A 20,725-nucleotide genomic window follows, 5' to 3' on the forward strand; every position below is an offset into this window, starting at 1 on the left:
CCAATAACTCAGGAGACTACTAGGTCACATGATGCTTTGACCATCTCTGGGATTCTAAGCTCAGGACAAAGAAAATCCCCTTTTTGTGTGTTCTTCCTTCCTGCTGTCAAGACTAAAGTTTTTCTAATGATCATTTAATTCCCTTGGGCCTAGTGCCCAGTGGCAAATAACTTGGAAATATAAAAGCTTTAAACCAAGGAATCATTAGCATTACCAGAGTATAATGTGAGGAGTCAAGCATCCTGTTTAAATTGGCTTCCTTCAACACTTTCTGATCCAAAGTCATATTTCTCTGAATCAGTTACACTCAATAGATCAAACTTTGTTTTCTAAGAACTATTTTGTATTCAAAATGCTTTTGGCTATCTCCTTGAAAACAGGAATTCATGTTTCATAGCAGTCAATGGAACTGAATATCAAAAGTCCTAAGCTGATTTGGGAAGGATGAAATAACCAATTTGTGTCCACTGTTACAGCAAGAGCATATTTTTCTGAAAAGGTTTGAATTTGCAATCAAAAGTAGCCAATGACCTCATCTGTGCCCTTGTATATGTATAAATATAAAATTTGTAAGCTTACAAGATTCCATGTTGTCTAAATTTTTAAAGATAATTACCTTCTGGCAACCACTGCAGCGTGGAGCAAACTGCTTCTCAAAACAGGGCACACAGTAGTTTTTATTCTCTCTGGAGATTAAAGGGTCTGTTCCTATAGGTTTTTGGCAAGACTGACAAACGAAACAAGTTTCATGCCATACATTTCCCTTGAATTCCATTTTACGGGAGCCTGTAAAATATAAAAATCAGAATATTCTAAAAACAGTTTAAGCAAATCTGTACCATCTTATCCAGCCATATGTCAATTTTTTAGAGAGTATTTTTTTCAAGTTAGAGAGAAGTAGACAGGGAGAAGGATGGTGGATTATTTAAATTGGTATTGTTTCTTGAAAATATATCATATACCACTACTAAATTACACAGTGTTTTTCTTGAAAACACTCTCCAAGTAGTATATATACCATTGACGTGGAAACATTATCCTTCAACAAGTGACATTAGTGGAGTGCATGAATAGTTTCAAGTGGTCTAGATAAATTTGTGAATCTTAGACCTATTCCAAGGCTAAGGATATTCTGAATCCATCCCTATCTTTTTGAGAATAAATACCTGCCCTCCCACAAAATGTTCATGGGGTCAATGTCAGGAACATACTGTAGATTAGAACATTGACATGTCCCAAAACCAATTATTTTCTGAGAACCAACAGGACATACTCTTTTATAAAGAATATTGGAGCCTAAAGAGCATCACTAGCAGAATAAGAAAGATTGTATATATCTCTCAATGCAGGGATTAATCTTATAATTCTGTTCCTCCTGGTCTTTTGTCCTTATGAAAATGGATGTATATAAAAGTCTCAAAACTTTGCTCCAAAAAACTGGAGATGAGCCAAATGAGACTGTTTAAACAACTTTTTTTCTGATCCTATTCCCTCATGTCCTAGGTAACTTGGCATATGGTCAGTTACTCTGGGGAGACTTCACATTTATCTTATTGCTGCTTTTTGAAGTCTTCCCATGACCATAAAAACTGGTTTTAGAGAGAAGCACATGTAGTGGAGCTTACTGATGTACCAAGAGGAGAGAGCAGTTTTCAGGTTGTTTTTTTTTGGTTTTGTTTTAAATGGAGAAGCAACACAAGATGATCTTTGGAAAGATGCCTCACTTCAAACTAAGGGGTAATTCTTTGTCAGCTGCTCATCTACTCAAGTGCCTGAATTTAATTAAAAACTGTAATATGACAACACTTTTATTTAATGAGTGAAGAGTCCTTGTTATCTTACCAGGCAAAATGTTCTTCTTACATTGGAAGCACTTGGAGGAATACTCATTAGAATAACACTCAGTACACAGCAAGGTTTCATCCTTGGCAGCAAAAGGCTTTTCCACCAAAGAGTTATTACACTTGGCACAGTTGAAGCATTCTTCATGCCAATGTCGGTCTTTGTAGGAAAGATCCTTTGAGACAGTAAATAAATGTTAATTAAAAGAATTTGCTGCAAAATAGGCCATTTTATAAGACAAAAACCAAATACTCTCAGGACCTAGGTACCGGTAGATTGTGCTGGTTGCTTGAGGGAAAGTTGTCAGTGATTCTATTACCTACAGGGAGAAGAAATCTATGAGTTCAGTAGGGGCCAAAGCCTGAAGCCTTCTTGGTGGATCACCTAAAGGATGAGGCAGAACGAGCTGAAGCTTTACATTGTCCTTCAAATTCATCACTATTTTGTTTGCAATTAAATGGTACAGTGGAAGGAGCACAGGACTTGCACCTCAAGAACACCTGAATTCAAATCCTAAATCAAACACTTACTAGCTCATATATCTGGGCAAATCCCTTAATATCTCTCTCTCTCTCTCCTCTCTCTCTCTCTCTCTCTTTCTCTCTCTCCCTCTCTCTCATATTCCTCATCTGTAAGGTAGGGATAATAATAGCACTCATTTCAGAGTTGTGAGCATTCAAATGAATTAACATATATAAAGTCTTTATGCAAACCTTAAAATGCTACAGTAATATTAGTTTTTGTTATTATTATCATCATTGAGAGATTTTTTTCATAGAAAGTTGGGGCAAGTTCTAAAGAGGGGTGAGGATAGTATTAGTGCCTCTGGATTGTGCCCTTCCCATTAATTGCTGCCAACAGGTAAATTAAGGTAGAAAGTATGTTTGCAATCATGATTAAAAGTTGGCCCTTAATGTTTACAACAGTAAGAGCCATGAAGGAAATAGCACACTACTATTTAATGAAAACATGAAGGAGCTATGATTTCAGCAAAGTCAGGAATTCCCAGTATGAAAATTATATCTGTAATGTGGATTAAAACCCATCCATGATTTATAGTAGGTAAATTTTGGGGAGATCAGAGATTCATAATCTTTAGAGTTGGGAGGACCTTAGCAGTCACTTAGCCTAGCCTATACACCAAAGAAATCCCCATTCACAAGTTATCATATAATTACTCTTTAAAGATTTCTAATTGAACAAACTCATTATCTCCCAAATTAGCACATTTCACTTTTAGACATGAGTCAATTGTCATGAATGTCATTTGAGCCCTTTTTTTTTTTCCTGACTCTTGGCCCTATACTTTACTTTTTATGCCTTGTTATTTCTATGCAAATATTATATTGTTAAACTATTCCATATTCATTTATAGATACCCAAAATAAAGCAGATCATTTCATTTTCTTTGAAAAATAGAAAGTTAAACAACATAAAGGAAAATTTACCAAAATGTATAAAGTATATCTTTTTTTTTTCTTAGTTGATTAGTAAGAAATACTCTCTTACACAGACCTACAAGTTTACTTATTACCAAATACAATTGATTCTACTTTAAATACATAATAATCATGGATCTATCCTTTTCTTTCCATCATCTGTGACACTACCCTATGTCCAGGACACCTTATTTCTGCTCTAAAAGACTATTTTGTTTCCTAATTGATCTCCCAGCTTAGTTTTTCTCCTCCTTGAAAACAATCTTCACAACTGCTCCCAGATTAACTATTCAAATTTGATTGTGTCAGTCTCCTGTTAAAAATGCATCAAAGGCTCCCTATTTTCTGGTAAACAAAATCCAAATGCTTTAAACTGGCATCCCAAGCATTCTGACACATTTTGATTATGTGATCTTGGCCCTGTGTGACCCAATTTCTTAGTGCCCCAGGAAACTCTCTAAGTTTATAAATTGAAGTTCAGGGGCTAATTGCATTACTAGAAGGACTTACTTTCTGTGAGCTTCATATAACAATTGAAGCAAGATGTAGACAAAAAGTAATTAAAACCCAAAGAAATTGTATTATACTTTAAAGAACCATTGACAATGAATTCATTTAAATACTAAACACATTCAAAAAATGACAAGTGTCTAAATATCTAACAAAAAAGCTAATTGTGCTTTAAAAGAAAGTAATAAAATGGTAACACAATTATAGTAGTAGAAGTTTAATATTTCTCTCAGAGATGGATAAATATGAAAAAAAGATAAGTAAATATGAACACGTAACAAGCTAAGTAAAGAATTCCAAGCTAAAATATTCAAGGTGGCTTTTGAATGTGAAATTTAAGGAATGTACATTATAATAACAAATGCAAACATGAAGAAATGCTACATATTCTATTTTACTAAAAAAATTAATAACAATTAAAATAGTGAGCACAAGCAAAAGATATAGACCTAAGCAGAAAACTGATAAAATGAATAATGAGTATATATTATACAGAATAATGAGTGTATCAAAGAACAAACTATATTAATAGATGATAATGATGAGGCAGAATTGTAAATTTCTGCATTTTCAGGTAGGCATTCCTTAATGGAAAAGATATTTTGGTATTCCACTTATCAACCTTTTTTTGTTTTGTTAATGTATATCTTTAAATGATCCATGATCTGAATATATCATTGTAAGTTTGAAAAATAAGTAATTCTATAACAAGCACAAAAGGGGAAATCTTGAAAACTAAAGTAATAGTAGTAGTTAAAATTAAAAACAAAATGTCTAAGAACGGATAAAATGGTTCTTTGAAATAACAAAACTATTAAATCTTTAGTGAATCTAAGTAAAGTGAAGAGGGAGGAAAAAAAATTATCAAAACAAGTAGAAGAAAATGAAATAATATTAGAGAAAAAAACAAAAGAATGATCAGAAATTATGTCATAGTAATATATCGCAAAACTGAGAATTTTAAAGAAAAAAGAGAAATATTTTTTTAAAAATATTAAACACCAAAATTTCATGCCTAAATAATCTTAGGGCAGCTAATCAGGATCACAAATTGACACATTTAAAGTTGGAAGGGTTATCTCAGAAATCATCTAGTCCAATACTTCATTTTAAAGATATGTGAAACCTGAAGCTCACCAAAGTAAAATAAATTATTCAAGATCATATAGGTAGGACCCCATCACATATGGGATTTGAACCCAGGTCCTATAAATGACATACAACATCCCTTTTAACTTTACATCTTAATCCTAGGAGCTATATAAATATGGAAATATGTGTTTCCTTCTAGTTACCAGAAGTAACATCCCCACAGAAAACATATGTATGTTGATTATTTCTTTAGGATTTAGTAGAGAAATACTAGATTGAATGCTTGAGGTACAAAGAAGTTCTGTGACTTGACCAAGGTCATAAAACTCATGTTAGAGGTAGAATCTGAACACAGGTTTGACCTCAAACAATACACTATCCCTAGACCATACCACCTTGTACATAATAGCCACTTAATAAATATTTGCTAAATTGAATTGAATGCATCAATAAAATCACTATTTTCAAACATAAAATAATGCTTCAATATCCCAAAAGATCTATGATTTCATCTTTCTTTCTTTCTTTTTTCTTTTTTTTTTCTTTTTTTTTTTTTTTGCTGAGGCAATTGGGATTAAGTGATTTGCCCAGGGTCACACGGCTAGGAAGTGTTAAGTGTCTGAGATCATGTTTGAACACAGGTCCTCCTGACTTCAGGGCTGGTGTACTCTCTCCACTGTGCCACCTAGTTGCCCCAATTTGTGATTTCATCAATGGTAATTCATTTGATGTAATGTCTTCACAATTATCTACCTCTTCCCTTAAGGTAATTTTCTTTTGAAGACTTTAAGTAGCAAAATATGTTCAGAGAGAATTAATTAAAATTATTCTGTAAAACTCCTTTACTGAATTCTTGAATCTTCCTCATGAATAAATAGATCATCTAACCTTCTTATTCCTAAATTAAAATCAAAACAATACAATAAACAGCATTATTTATCAACATTTATTTATTTCCCATTATTTTTCTTCAGCAGGAGTTCTTAATCTAGATTCTGTTAATTGTTTTTTTAATATAACTATATTTCAGCATAATTGATTTCCTTTGGAATACAATTGGTTTTATTTTTTGCATTTAAAAGCAGTATTCTGAGATTTCCACATTGACATCATTCTGAGAGAGTGTGAACTTCCCAAAGGGATACAGTAACACAAAAGAATATAAGGCTTCCTGAACTAATGAATAAAGTACAGAATCCTTAACCTGGTATTTAAGACCTTCCAAAGTCTCTTTTGAGCCTACTCTTCAATCTTATGTCAATCCCCTTTATTCTAAATTCCAATCAAACTATTTTTTCTCCTTTAATCTCATGCTGGCTTTCTCTCTTGCTTTTTCACCCAGTCTATTTTTTCTCCATTCCTGAAACGTACTCCTGTATAATCTCTGTTTAAATCTTTCAGTTTAGGCAAAACCCATGAATCCTCTCTATGGACCCTTACCTGATCCTCTCAGATGAAAATCATTTCTCTCCTGTTATATTTCTCCAATGGGATTTTGAATGGTGCCTTTGCCTCAATCACCTCTCCCTTTCATACTAATTTGTTTATATGACTATTTCCTCTATTAAAGTGTAAACTACTCAAGGGTAGAGATTGCCCTCTATAGACCCTAATTCATATTTTGCATCTATATATATCTGTAGTAGTAGCTCACATGTTTTGATTCAGACTTGAGATTCCACTGCTTTGGAAAACTGTCATCAATGTGGACAAACATCTCATCTGTAACTTCTAATTTAGGGATTTGCTGAGAACATTTGCTAGTGTAGGGATTTGCTGAGATTAAGTGCCTTGTCCAGGATTGCACATCTGCATGGTAAGAGGGAGGACCTGAACCCAAGTCCTTCCTGACTTTATTTCTAAATGCTTTCTCTCATTTACCATATGGAGGTTTCTTTTTTTTAATATTTTATTATTTATTTTTAATATTTTTTTAAAATGTTGATTTCCAGATTCTTTCCCTCCCATCTCAATCGTACCCACTATGAAGGCAAGAAACATGACATCAATTATTATGTATGTTTTAAATATATATTTTAAAATTTTAATTCAATTATTGGAATTTACCATGTATCTACTATGTGTCAGTGCTGTGCTAGGTAAAATGGCATAAATGATTCATTTTGACTTGAATATAAATTGGATTTAAGTTAGGTAGGATTACTCAAGGTTGTCAGCTTCACCCTATCTTCCAGAGTATCAGAGCCCAGTGGTGAGACAGTCAAAAGACCACTGGTGATATCTCTGAATGCAGTGGGTAGGTAACCTTGGAATCTTTGGTGATTGATCAAGCACTCAGGGCTCCACAGCAACTGCTCCCACCACCTTCATTGCCTGTTGGAACAACATGTTTATTATATCCACCTATTCTGCCTGCTTGGGGTAGACACCCCCTCACTCCCCAACTTACAAATTGGATTTGAACTCTGTTGGTTATACCCAACTGAAATGGTTTTACAAGAATATGGCTGAATGTTATGCTACAGCTTCTTGGAGCTATAGGTGAAAGTTAGGTGGAATGTGGTTGAGAAACCTTGAAAAGAGTTTGGCAGCTTTCACACCAGAGGTACTAGTACTCTCTAAACACCCCATGGTAAAGTTTGATTTCCTGGAAAATCTGTTCATTATTATTGTATATGCCAATTAATGATAATATACTTGTACAAGTTTTGGATAATGAACCATGCTCTTGTGCTTTTCCAGTCACCAGTGGAGTGAAGCAGAGTTATGTGCTTGCTCAACCAAGCATATGTTTTTAGAATAATATTTTCAGTGATGCTGTCAAATACTGCAGTGAAGATGAAAATGGCATCAAGTTCGACTATTGTAATAACAATAAATTATTTAATTTGAAAAGGCTACAAAAGCCAAGACTAAAGTGGAGGGAAAGTTGGTGTGCACCTTTTTGTTCACAGATGACCATGCAACTTAATGCAGTCACCTGGCAAAATAAGGGAACTGAACACTGAGACTGGGATCCTTTCTTGAACTGAACTGACAGACATTCGGTTGCATAGGGGACACCTCTGATTGGACTTAGCCACATTCTTCAAATGCCAAATTGCTTAAAAGACTGTTTTATGGAGAATGCTTACAAAGCAGGCACTCACAGGACATAAGAAGAAGCCATAATTCAAGGACATTCTCAATGTCTCTCTGAAGAACTTTGCTATCAATCATGAGAGATGGGAGATACTGGCATAGGACTGCTCCTGTGCAAAGGAGGTGTTGTGCTTTATAGCAAAGCAGAATTGAGATAGCTCAAAAGAAATGTGCAATGTGTAAATTTAGAGACACCACCCTCCCAAATGTGACCATTTGGTCACATAATAATAAACTATTTGGGTCCAAATGCTGGAAGAGTCTTCCTAAGCCATATTGATATGATCAGCCACAGATATACACATTCTGTAGCTGATCTTGATATCATGATGTCATTTTGATTCTTTTAAGAGTGTGAAGGACCAATGTAAAGGTCCTGTTGTCTCTCAATTGTAATCCTTCTCTGGGAAGAGGTTTCTTTTCTCTGTGAATCTTTTTCTCTGTCCTCTTCTTCCCCTCCAAAAGTATGGGATTGCTGGACTTGCGAATCCACGGGACGTCTTCTCCTTGACCCAATCCAGAACTCCCTTCCCAGACTCAACTTCTCCCTTTATCCTCTCAGAGAATGGGCATGGAATAACTCAGGGGCTTGTGGCAAAAATACTTCAACCAATGAACTTGCTTGTTTAAACTAAAGATGTGAACTTTGAGCTAGAGAATTGTTAAGTACCAATTTAGCACTTAGTAAGAACCTAACATCTCCCCCTTTCTTTCGATTTAGAAAATAGGGTGGTCATGACCTTGAAACATAAATCCATCAATATGGGAGGTATTACACATAATTACATAAATTACATAAACACATAGTAACATAGCACATGCTAGAAGTATGTAACAAATAACATGATCAAATAATCATTAATTGAGAATTTATAAATATCCATATGTCCATTGTCCATTAGTCTCATCTTGTGTTATGAAATCCAATGATTCCTGCTGGTTTTAAAGTTCTTTAACAGTCTTCTTATTAGTCATGCTCTTTCAGTGTCAGATGTTTCTTAGATCTTCTCCTTTGTTTTGAGGTCTTTTTCTTTTTCTATCTCTCTCTGATGGACAAGGCGAATATGACTCGTTGGCACCCATCTGATTCCTTCTGCATCTGAAGAAATACAAGCAAACCCTCTCCCCCAGGCAGTTAACCTATCTGGTCCCTTCCATTCACCACTTTCTGGGTCTTTCCACTTCACCTGGCGATTATCTAAGGGCAGTGGAGCTTCTCACACTGGACACTGCCCTTCTGGTGAGGTATAAAACCTGTCTGCCGGAGCCAGTACATCTTTGTCAAAAATTAGAAAATTAATGGTATAGAGAACTAAATTTAGAAGTTCTCTAGGGTTACTTGTGGCTCCCCCTTTCTTTTGTTTTTGGAGGAGTGTCTTAATGTCTCTGTTTCTTCTCTCTACTATTGCCTGACCTTGCAGATTAAAAGGTATGCCAGTGATATGTAAAATCTTATACTGCGCACAAAAGTGTGCAAAATGTTTAGAACTATATGCAGGTCCATTATCTGTTTTTATTTCTTGTGGCACACCCATAATTGCAAATGCTTGGATAAGGAATTCAGTGACCACTCGGGCTGTCTCTTTTGCTGTTGGCACTGCAAAAGTGAATCCTGAAAAGGTATCTACCACCACATGGATAAAAGACAGAAGACCAAAGATTTATAATGGGTCACATCCATTTGCCAGATTTCATTGGGTCTCAAGCCACGAGGATTCTTCCCTGGAGGGAGTGTAGGAGCATAGAAAGGAAGGCAAGCTGTACAGCTCCTAGCTTCCTCTCTTGTTATTCCAAATTGTAAACGTAAAGTCCGAGCAGCCTGATGATATTTAGAATGAGATTCTTGTGCTTCCTGAAATAAAGGAGTACTGGCTAACACAGTTAAAAGGCTATCTATCTGCCTTTGAATTTCCATCAAAAATAGGACCTGGAAGTCCACATGTGAATGGACATGCAAGATATAAATCTTGCCTGGATGCTTTCTCACTTGCTCTTGAAGTTCCTTAAAGAGTTGATAAATATTAGAGGCTGCAAATTTTATTTGGGCTGTGGCAATTCTTTGTACTACACCTACTGAATAGGCTGAATCAGTAATTATATTTACATCTCCTGGGTAATAAGTAAGAGCTAGCATGATAGCAAATAATTCATTTTGTTGAGTGGACTGAACAGGAGTCCTGACTACTCTCTTTATGGTTAAATCATGAGAGTATATAGCACAAATATTTTCTTTGGAGATGTCTGTAAAGATTGTTGGTCCTTTGAGAGGAACCTTAGAAACCTTTTCTTCAAAAACCCATCACCAATTATGTAGTAGCCGGGTTATCTTTAATGGAGATCCATGTGCAAAATTTGGAGCTGTGACCAATAAAATTTGCCATTCTGGAATGATCTCACAGCATTAATTTGTGCATTTGTATAGAATGTGTATATTTTTTCAGGACTTATCCCAGATAATTGTACTACTCTCTCCTAATAGCCTTTAATAAAATTCTAGCCACAACCACAGGGTAAGGAGTAAAGCTTTGTTCTGGTTGTGCTGGGAGGTTCACCCATTCAATCACACTGTCTCCTTGATGAAGGACTACTGTGGGTGCCTCTTTTGTAGCAAAAACTGATATTTCCAAGGGTTTTTGAGTGACTCTTTCAACCACATTGGATAAAGCCAGTTCAACTTCTCTCAAAGCCTCTTATGCTTCTTTTGTTAGCTGGCGTGGTGAATTTAAAGCACTGTCTCCCCTTAAAATATCATATAGAGGCTGCAGTTGACAGGTAGTCAAGCCTAACACTTGAATGCATCCATTGGATGTCTCCTATTAATTTTTGGAAATCATTTAAGGTGTTCAACTTCTCTGTTCTTAAAGAAAGCTTTTGTACTGTGAGTGTCTTAGGATATGCTTCATATCCTAAATATTGAAAAGGAGCATGTCTTTGAATTTTTTCTGTAGCTATATGCAGTTTGTAGTACTTTAGTGTTTCCATGTTTTTTTGTAAACATGCTTCTAACATTTGTTCCTAAGGTGCACATCCCAAAATATCATCCATATAATGTAACAATATTTCTTTTGGAAATGCTTTTCTTACTGGAGCACGAGCAGCAGCAACACACATTTGGCACATAGTAAGGCTGTTTTTCATTCCCTGTGGCAAAACCGTCCATTCATATCTTTTATAAGGCTCAGACAAATTAACACTAAGCACTGAAAAAGCAAATCTTCTCAATCCTCCTTATCTAGAGGGATAGAATAGAAACAATCCTTAATGTCTATAACCCAAAGAGGCCATTCTCTTGACAACTGAGTAGGAGATGGAAGTCAGGCTGAAGAGTTCCCATAGTTTCCATCTGTTCATTTACTCTTCTTAGATCAGTTAACATCCTCCATTTTCCAGATTTCTTTTTCACCACAAATACTGGGGAATTCCAAGGACTTAGAGAAGGCCGCAAGTGTCCTTGGTCAAGTTGTTCATTCACTATGTCTAATAAGGCCTGAATTTTATCACTTCTTAAGGGCCACTGTTCTACCCACACTGGTGAATCAGTCTTCCACTGAATAGGAACGGGTGAAAGTGCAGGTAGGCCTTCAACAGCAGCCCTGCCTAAAAAGCCGAAGTGCTTATTTGTAATCCTATCTGCTGTAAAATGTCTCTTCCCCACAGATTGATGGGGATTTTTTCAACCACAAAAGGAGTAAAAACTCCTGTTTCACCTTCAAATATTCATCTCAAAGGCATAGCACTAACTTCTGCTGCTATTGATCCTCCTACCCCAGACATGTAGGTGTCTGCCTTAATCTTTGGCCAGTGACTGGGCCAATTGGCACCTCTAATAACGGTACAATCTGCACCCATGTCTACCAATCCTTCAAATGGTATTCCATTTATATAAATAGTAAGCATAGGTTCGTCAGCTGTCACAGCTGCTGTCCAATATATTCCTGGATTTTGTTCATTGGAGTCAGAATCTGGGCGACTGTCACCAGATTGCTTATTAGGGGTATGTAACAATAAGCCTGATGTACTACTTCTCCTGGTTGATAATTCACACATTTGTCTGCCTGTGTTAGTGACTGGGATATTAGCTACACGTTCTCCAGTTTCCCACATCAGTGTATGGATGGATACTGTTTTTTAAGCACTCTCAGAAGGTGAAATGGTCAAGCCTATTGTGCCACCCACCTAGAGGCAAAGGATCCATAGGCTCAACAGGAACAGATTTCACTTCTCCTGGGAGTATCTCAGTAGTCTCTGCTGAACACAATTCTATTTTTCCTAATTTCAATCCCTTTGTTCCATCTGATTACCTTTTGGCTGATTGATCATGTCTTAAATTTCTATGGATATAACCTCGGCTGCCATCATGCCCCACTTGGGGGGCTGAAGCTGGGCCCCGCCTCTCATTTCCCTGGGTCAATCTACATTCAGAGGCCCAGTGGAGACCATTGTAACATTTTGGACATGGAGTTTTAGGTCTCTCACCCTGTCTTCTCATTCTATCTCCATATCTACACTGAGCTCTTAGATGTCCAATTTTTCCACATTGAAAACATCGCCGAGTTTCTCTAGAAGTCCCTTGCCAGGAGGGACCCTGTCTTTCCACGTTCATCATTGTCCGGGTGTAAAAAGCATTTGTTCCCACTGTGGAACATCGTCTTATGATCTCCTCTAAAGGAGCATCTTTGTTTAATCCCCATATAATTCTTTTGCAAATCTCATTGGCATTTTCCTTAGCCAGATGTCTGGTCATTATTTCTGTAACTGCATTTTCTCCAATAGTTCTTTTGACAGCAGTTTGCAAACGTCCTACAAAATCTGCAAAAGGTTCATTGGGACCTTGCTCTATTTTAGTGAAAGCCTCCCCCCGATCTTTCTTTCCAAGGAGGGCACCCCAAGCTTTTATTGCAGCCTTATCAATTTGCTCATACACTGTCATAGAATAATTAATCTGTTAGGAATTCTCTCCATACTGACCTTCACCAGCTAATTGCTCAAAAGTGAATTGTGTGTTAACTCCTATTTCCAAATTGCATCTGACTTGAATTTTACATAATTCATGAAACTCTGCAAGCCACAATAAGTTTTGTCCAGGTTCTAGACATGTCCTTGCTATGGATTTCCAATCATTCAGGGTTAAGACTTCATAACACAAACCATCTAGTAGCATTTTAACATAAGCTGATGTAGCCCCATAAAGGGTACAACCTTTTTTCAAATCTTTAATTTTATTCAAATCTAAAGGTATATATCTTCTCCTTTTTTGACCTATAGAATCAATATCTTCAATCACAGGATATGCATGTATAAAATCACTTATATCCTGTCCTTCTCTCTTAGCCTTAATCAATGTTTTTTCTAATCTTGCCATAGGCTGCTTAACAGTCGATTCTGTTTGTATTTCTGCCTCTTCCCCTTCTCCCTTCTTGCTCCACCCCTGAAGGGTTAATTGAGGGATGAGATGGGAAATGCTCCTGTTGCTCAGAATTGTACTTAACTTCATTGTTTTCTGATTCATCTTTTTCACCTAGTTTAGTTGACACCTCCCCATTTTGCTCCTTTTCCTTTAGAATAACAATTTTTAAAGCCATTTGGATTAAATTGTAGGTATGAAGTATATCTTTGGAAATTAAGTTTGGTTTGGAATTGTAGTGTTCACCTAATTGCTCTCCTATTAATTTCCACTCATCTGGAGCCAATTCTTTTTCCAGAGAAAAACAAGGACATATGACCTGCACAGATTTTAAAAGTTCAGTAATCTCCTCCAAAATTATAATCAATCCTTGGCTTTTTATAACCTTAATAATGCTCTCTAAACATTTTCCTTGAACAGAAGGCCTTTGCCCCATTTCACTAAAATTCTACTTTAGCTCTAACAAAGTAGTCTTGTTACTCACGCTTCTGGGTCAGAGAGACTTTTCCACTGGAATCAGGATCTTGTCTGTGCCATGTTCGGTAGAGCATGAGACTCTTAATCTCAGGGTCGTGGGTTCAAGGCCCATGTTGGGTGCCACTTTGTAAAGGTACTGTTGTTTCTCAATTGTAATCCTTCTCTGGGAGGAGGTTTTTTTTCTCTGTGAATCTTTTTCTCTGTCTTCTTCTTCCTCTTCAAAAGTATGGGATTGCTGGACTTGCAAATCCATGGGACGTCTTCTCCTTGACCCAATACAGAACTCCCTTCCCAGACTCTAACTTCTCCCTTTATCCTCCCAGAGAATTGGCGTGGGATAACTCAGGGGCTTGTGGGAGAAATACTTCAACCAATGAACTTGCTTGTTTGAACTAAAGGTGTGAACTTTGAGCTAGAGAATTGTTAAGTACCAACTTAGCACTTAGTAAGAACCTAACAGACCAACAATAGAAAACAAAGTGTGTGCTAGGTCCTAGGAACACAAAGACAGAATTAAATCATCTCTGTCCTCAGAGGCACATAAAAGTTTAGGAGATAGGACTTTTGGTTCTTCACTACAGGTAAGAAAATTCCTTAACATGAGTCAGTGTCTTCTCTGGAGCTTAGTCTTTGAGAGTTGCTTAGGGTATTGAAAACTACTTAATCTTACTCAGTTTCATCTATTTAATATGTATCAGAGATGGGACCTAAACCAAGGCTTTCTTGGCTTCTAGGCTAACTTTCTATTCACTGCATCACACTGCCTTTCCACACTCACTGACATCTAAATATCTATATTTGAATATAGAAATATATATTTGCATATATAAAAATACATTCAAAATAAATATAAGGTAGTTGGGGAGGGAATGTCTAAGAAATATATATATATATATTTCCTATATCTAGGAAAATTAGAAAAAACTTCAATTAGATATTGGTGTTTAGGTTAATGTTTAAAGAAAAATTAGTTATTCCATGAGGAAGAAATACATCCCAGGCATGAAGGACATTGTCAGGAATACAAAGGTGGTCGGTTTGGTGGGACCATAGAGTGCATGAATGAAGTTGAAAAGGGCTTAAATACTGGACAAATTTGACTATTTGAATCTAGTACAATTTAATGTTTCTTTGACATTTGTGAACACAGAAGTCATTTAAAGAGTCAATGATGTTATGTATTCAAGGTTCACATCTTAGTAATGATGATTTTAACTCACTCTGATCTTGAAAGGAAACAGAAATGCAAAAGATTCTGTTCAATGTGTTAGTTTCAGACATTCATTTTAGGCAGTTTAGTGAGTTCTACGATCTAGGAATAAGATGCCAGTGGGGCAGGCAAAAACTTACCTTTGAATCACACCCTATGGTCTGCTTGCATGCTTCACAGGTGTTAGAAAAGAGCTGATCATAACACGGGATGCAGTAAGCATCATTGTCCTTTAGTGTATACTTCTTTCCATAAAGTAATTTCATGCAGTGTCGACACTCAGTTTGATTATTTGTCATTTTGGAGATGATTCTGTTAAGGAAGAAATGAAAAATGTCGTGAATAAATTATATGGATGGAGATATATATTGCCTTTCATAGGAAGCTCTGAGCACAATAAAATTTAGGAATTTTCAAGGTCTCTTCATCTCAGCACATTTTCTAAAAGAAACAAGTCAAATTCAGAAAAAAATAGACAAGTCATGGTGGCACTTAGATCAACTAAAGGAAGTTCATGTATCCTGCCTACACATTCTGTTTCATAAGAGCAGTTGACAAAATGCATCAAATCAACAGCCAAATGATGACAGGGGTCTTGTACTTGCCATGCACAGAAGCTCCATCAATCAGTGGAGAGTTCTGTTTGTGTTGGAATGAGGAAGTTTAGCACAAGGGAATAAATATATAACATTTCCCTGATTTTGTTATCATTTGTGGGAAAAGAATTGAATTCTATGGGAATGCTTTTCCAACTTAAAATGAAATAATTTATGTACACTGTCATAAACCACTTCATTTATTCATTTCATAAATGAATGCACCTCCCTCAGTGCTCAGTATTGTGCTGGTTTGTAGGATCATGGATTTAGCATTTGAAAGGACATTAGAGATTTTTTAGTCTGTAGCACCATCATTTTGGATGAAGAATTGAAAGCTGAAGAGGTTGTGGTAGAAAGGGATTGATCTAGGGAAAGCCCAGTCCTCTGATTTCAAATTCAATGCTCTTTTGACTGTACCATGTCTCTTTCCCCACTACCAACTATGGGACACAATGCACATGACAATGACAATACAATTATAGCTGCTGATATAATTTGACTTTACTGTTATGAAACATTTGTGTACTTTTTCCCTATTAATTCTTTTCAGAAACCTTGGGAATCAGACAGTGCATGTATTTTTTAAAAATCTCCATTTTATAAACCAGTTTTAGGAAGCCCAAATTACTTATTCAAATTTGGACAATTCACTACAAATGGAGATCAAATCTAGGTCTTCTTAACATGAATATGAAAATACTTCTAATTTTTGTCTTGAGGATACTTTCCTAAGATAAGTAGGATATATGTGAATATTTGAAAAATCTATTATTTCATTGGGTAAAAAAGACTAAAAACTTTTTTCTTGAGACTGAGTGAATGAATTGTCATGGAGAAAAAATTTGGAGAGATATTTTGAGAGAAGTTTAATTCTTACTTTGTAGAGAAGTTAGCCAAGAATTCCTGAGGTACTTTGACTTCCATTCTGAGAGATTACTGGTTTCTATAGTAAGGAGGCATGAGCAATGGTAGCTAATAGAAGGGATTCTGGCTATGATCTTTCTCATAAAAGATACATTCTAGAAACATTTAAATTATGTGTTTGTGCTATTTTTACAATGTTAATTAATTATTTAGCCAGTAACAATGATGTTTGTCTAAGCCTAAGAAATTAGGGAAAATTAAAGGGAGAGAGGAGGAGGAAAGATAGAATCAGAGGGAAGGGAGAGGAAGAGATTACTCATATATGGGAAAAGAGGTTTCTCTCTTTTAATTATAAAGTTAGATCAGGGATAGGGGGTTGATTATTGAGGAACATTATCGACTGTTTATTTTCAAGGAATTATCAAAATACAATTTTTTTTTTTATTCTTAGAACTCATTATAGAGAAACACTAAGTTAATAGCAGGTAGAGAGGGCAAATATTGGTGTCGTTTTACCTAGAGCAAGCACTTAATAATCATAAGTGGGAACCATTTCTAAAGTCTATGAATGTTGGGTTATCTTAGTACATGATATAGTTCAAAATTTTAAGGAAGCATACTTTATTTTCACTTCCTTTGACATTGCATTACCTCTCCACTTTAAGTAGATGGTTTACAATAGGTTTTAGGTCAAAAAAGTCATCACTCTATGGTTAACCTGATATTGAACTTCTTCAAATTCAACCTGGGCTAGTCCATGGATTGACAGACATGCAAGCTGTCATTAGTCATATACTTAAGCTCTTTCCAACTTGGTAGAATCTTCAGACTTCAAGAGCTTAAAGTCATGTGGGTATAATGATGATTTTTTTTAATTTAAAAATTCTTACCATTCAATGCTGAATGTTTTATTTTTTTAGTTTTAAATTTTCACACTATAATTCCATCCCTTTGACTCTCTTTATCTCTTTATATAGTCTATTCCCTAGCCGCCTCTTATTTTTACCTCTGGTAAAAAAAAAAAAAAAAGAGTTTCTAACATGTTCTTTATTAATAAAGGTATTATTGTATTATCCTTTACTACTAGGAGTTTCAAGCTATAGATTTTTGTCAATACTTCTCTGAGGTCAGAAGGATAAAAAGAAATTTAGACCAGAAAGTTCCCAGTGACATATATCCAAAACTCTTTACAAGGATCACTGAATTCCATATTTGATTATTGTAACAGAAATGTCATTTTTCCAATTAATAGAAGCCCTCTCAAAAGGTTATAGAGGAGGAAAAGGTTATACAGGAGGAAAATATTTTGTTCTCTTGAAATGTTTAAAAATACATGTCATCAAGGTTCCTCTCCTTCCCCTTTCTATACCACTCACCCCCAAAATGCCACTTACTATTTCATTGCTAATTGTTAATAAATCAAATCTAAAGAATTAAAGGGGACTTTAGAAGTTAGGCTCAGAGTGGCTAATTCACTTTTCCAAAGTTATACTGATAGCTTTCACATAACTTGTATATTTAGAATTTTTAAAATTATCAGTATTATCATCCTTTCTGAAATCTGTATCCACATTTCCTTCCCAATTTGTATCCTCAGTGCCCCTGATGTGACTTATGGCAATAGCTTCCTAACTTGTCTCACTACTTCCAGTCTCTCTCCTCTTCTTTCACCCATGGTCTTATCCATTTTGTGTACTATATTATAACATTAATCTCTTGTCATGTTACTTTTCTGCTCAGATACTTTCTAAGGTTCACTTATTGAATTAAATCTAGATGCTGTGAAACTTTGAGGTCCTTCATTGTTTTGGTTTCAATATACTTTACATTTGGTTTACAATGTACAATTGTCCCACTAATTCCCCCCCCAGAGTAAATTCTTCCTTGAATATATCCCCATGCCTTCTTTCCCCTGAATCTTTTCTTAATGCTATTTTCCCTTTTCTGAGAATTCTCACCTTCATCTCTTCCTAGTAAAAGTCTTTCTTCTGATATTAAATTTATTCCATTTGGCATCAGAAAACAGAATTAGGAGTTATGGATAGACATAGTAACCTTTAATATATGGAGGCATTGACAGTTTTAGGCTGAATATATCAAAAAATCTTTCAAGCAATTATAGGTATCCCTAAAATGGAATAGGCTGCCTCAGGGGATAAGTGAATTCTCCCTCTTTGGATCTCTTTAAGCAAAGTCTGGATATGAATATAGACTTTCATATTGTAGAAGTATTCTTTTCTTTTTTTCTGCTATGTAGGCTGAATAACTTCTGAGGCCATTTCCAATTCTGTATTTTGGTAAATCCTCATCCAAATTCCACCTTCTTTCTGAAACTATCTTTATCCCTCCCTTCCTCCAAACTAGAAGTTCTCATTTTATACCTCTCTCTGAGCCTCAGTTCCCTCATCTGTAAATAGGATTTATAGTGTCTACTCTCAAGATTGTGGTGAAACATTATTTGATAAAAAAGACCTGAGCTGAATAGAAAATTAGACTTTTAAAAAATACAAGATTCAAGAGAAGCACAAAAAGGTAAGCATGAAAGAAAAATCACAAAATATTCACTAAGATTAAACTATTTACATTCATACATGGGAAGATGCTAATTGTAATAAGAACTTTACATTAGGGCAATTAGAAAAAGTATACAAACACAGAGGGCACATGAGTGAGAGTTGGCTAGGATGGGTTGACTTAAAAAATAAATAAAATTAAAGGGTAGAAATGATGAGGGAAACTGAGGCTGGAGATCCTAAAAAAGTCTACTTAACTTTCAATAGAACTGAATTAATGTTAAGTACCACCACTTAAGCTCTATATAATTTGAACTATCACTAATCAAACTTTAATTTTCAATAGAACTGAATTAATGTTAAGTACCACCACTTAAGCTCTATATAATTTGAACTATCACTAATCAAACTTTCTATAGCCTTACTAAAGCCTATTCAAACCCAATAGCTCTGTATTGTCTTAAATCATATATATGAGGGTGGGAAGAATGGGCAGGTGGGCAGAAACGACAGAACTCTAATTCCATCCAAGAGTTCTGCTCCACTGACATCTCTTGATGATTTATAATAAACTTTTACTTCTAATTTTACTTTTAATTTAGTAAATTCTTTTACTTCACCCGTGCCTTGTCTCATCAAAAGCCTGCAAATCCTCAACAGAAAGAGGGATTCACTTGGAGAAGGAAAAGGGTGGAAAGGATCAGAGGAAATTATCTCACATAAAAATGGCATTAAAGGAAGACTTTTTATAGTGGAGGGGAAAAAGGTCATGGTAGGTAATACTTGAACTTTACTCTCATTGGAATTGGCTCAATGAAGGAATAATTTACACAATTGCAATCTACCTTACTCTACAAGAAAGGAGAATAGGAAAGAGATTTAAGAAAGGGGAGCTGATGAAACAGAGGACAAATTAAGGGAGGCAGTGATCAGAAGTTAGAAACTCTATGTGACTAAGTCACTTAATCCTTTTGGCCTCAGTTTGCTCATCTGTAAAATGAGTTAGAGAATGAAATGACAAACCGGTATTTTGCCAAGAAGACCCAAAAATGGTCACAAAGAGTTGGACACAAAAGAACATGACTCAACAATGACAAATCATAAACATGAATGGGCTGAACTCACTAACAAAACAGAAGTGGATTGCAGAACAGATTAAAAACCAGAATCTAAAAATATGTTGTTTATAAGAAAAACACTTGAAACAGAGACACAAACACAGAGTTAAAATAAGGTACTAGAGCAGGATCTATTATATACTTCAGCTGAGGTTAAAAAAAAAAAAAAAAGCATGTGTAGAAATCATGATCTCAGACAAAGCAGAAGCAAAAGATTGACTTAATTAAAAAAGATAAGGAAGGAAGGTACATTTTGAAATAATATTGGTATCATATATATATGTACCCAAATGCATAGTACCCAAATTCTTAAAGGAAAATTTAAATGAGTTAAAATAGGAAAGAGACAATAAAACTATAATAGTGTGGACCCACAATAGAAGGGAACCCTCTCAGAACTAGATAAATCTAAGCATAAAATAAACAAGAAAGAAGAGAAAAGAGAAAAAATTTAGATATAATAAATATCTGGAGAAAATGGAATAACTTTAGAATGGAGCATAATTTTTACTTAGTTGTATATGACACCTTCATGAAAATTGACCAAGGGCATAA

General features: G+C 35.4%; 1 protein-coding gene across 1 annotated transcript in view; it reads right to left on the bottom strand.

The window, feature by feature from the left end:
• FHL5 (four and a half LIM domains 5) overlaps window positions 1-20,725 on the bottom strand; it is a 48,763-nt gene that overhangs the window by 15,649 nt on the left and 12,389 nt on the right. The window contains 3 exon segments of the mRNA XM_074310260.1: window positions 617-786; window positions 1,843-2,017; window positions 15,217-15,388. Coding sequence (XP_074166361.1) covers window positions 617-786; window positions 1,843-2,017; window positions 15,217-15,388 — 517 coding nt within the window.

This window comes from Sminthopsis crassicaudata, chromosome 4 (genome assembly GCF_048593235.1).
Source record: "Sminthopsis crassicaudata isolate SCR6 chromosome 4, ASM4859323v1, whole genome shotgun sequence".
In the NCBI taxonomy this organism is placed as follows: Eukaryota; Metazoa; Chordata; class Mammalia; order Dasyuromorphia; family Dasyuridae; genus Sminthopsis; species Sminthopsis crassicaudata.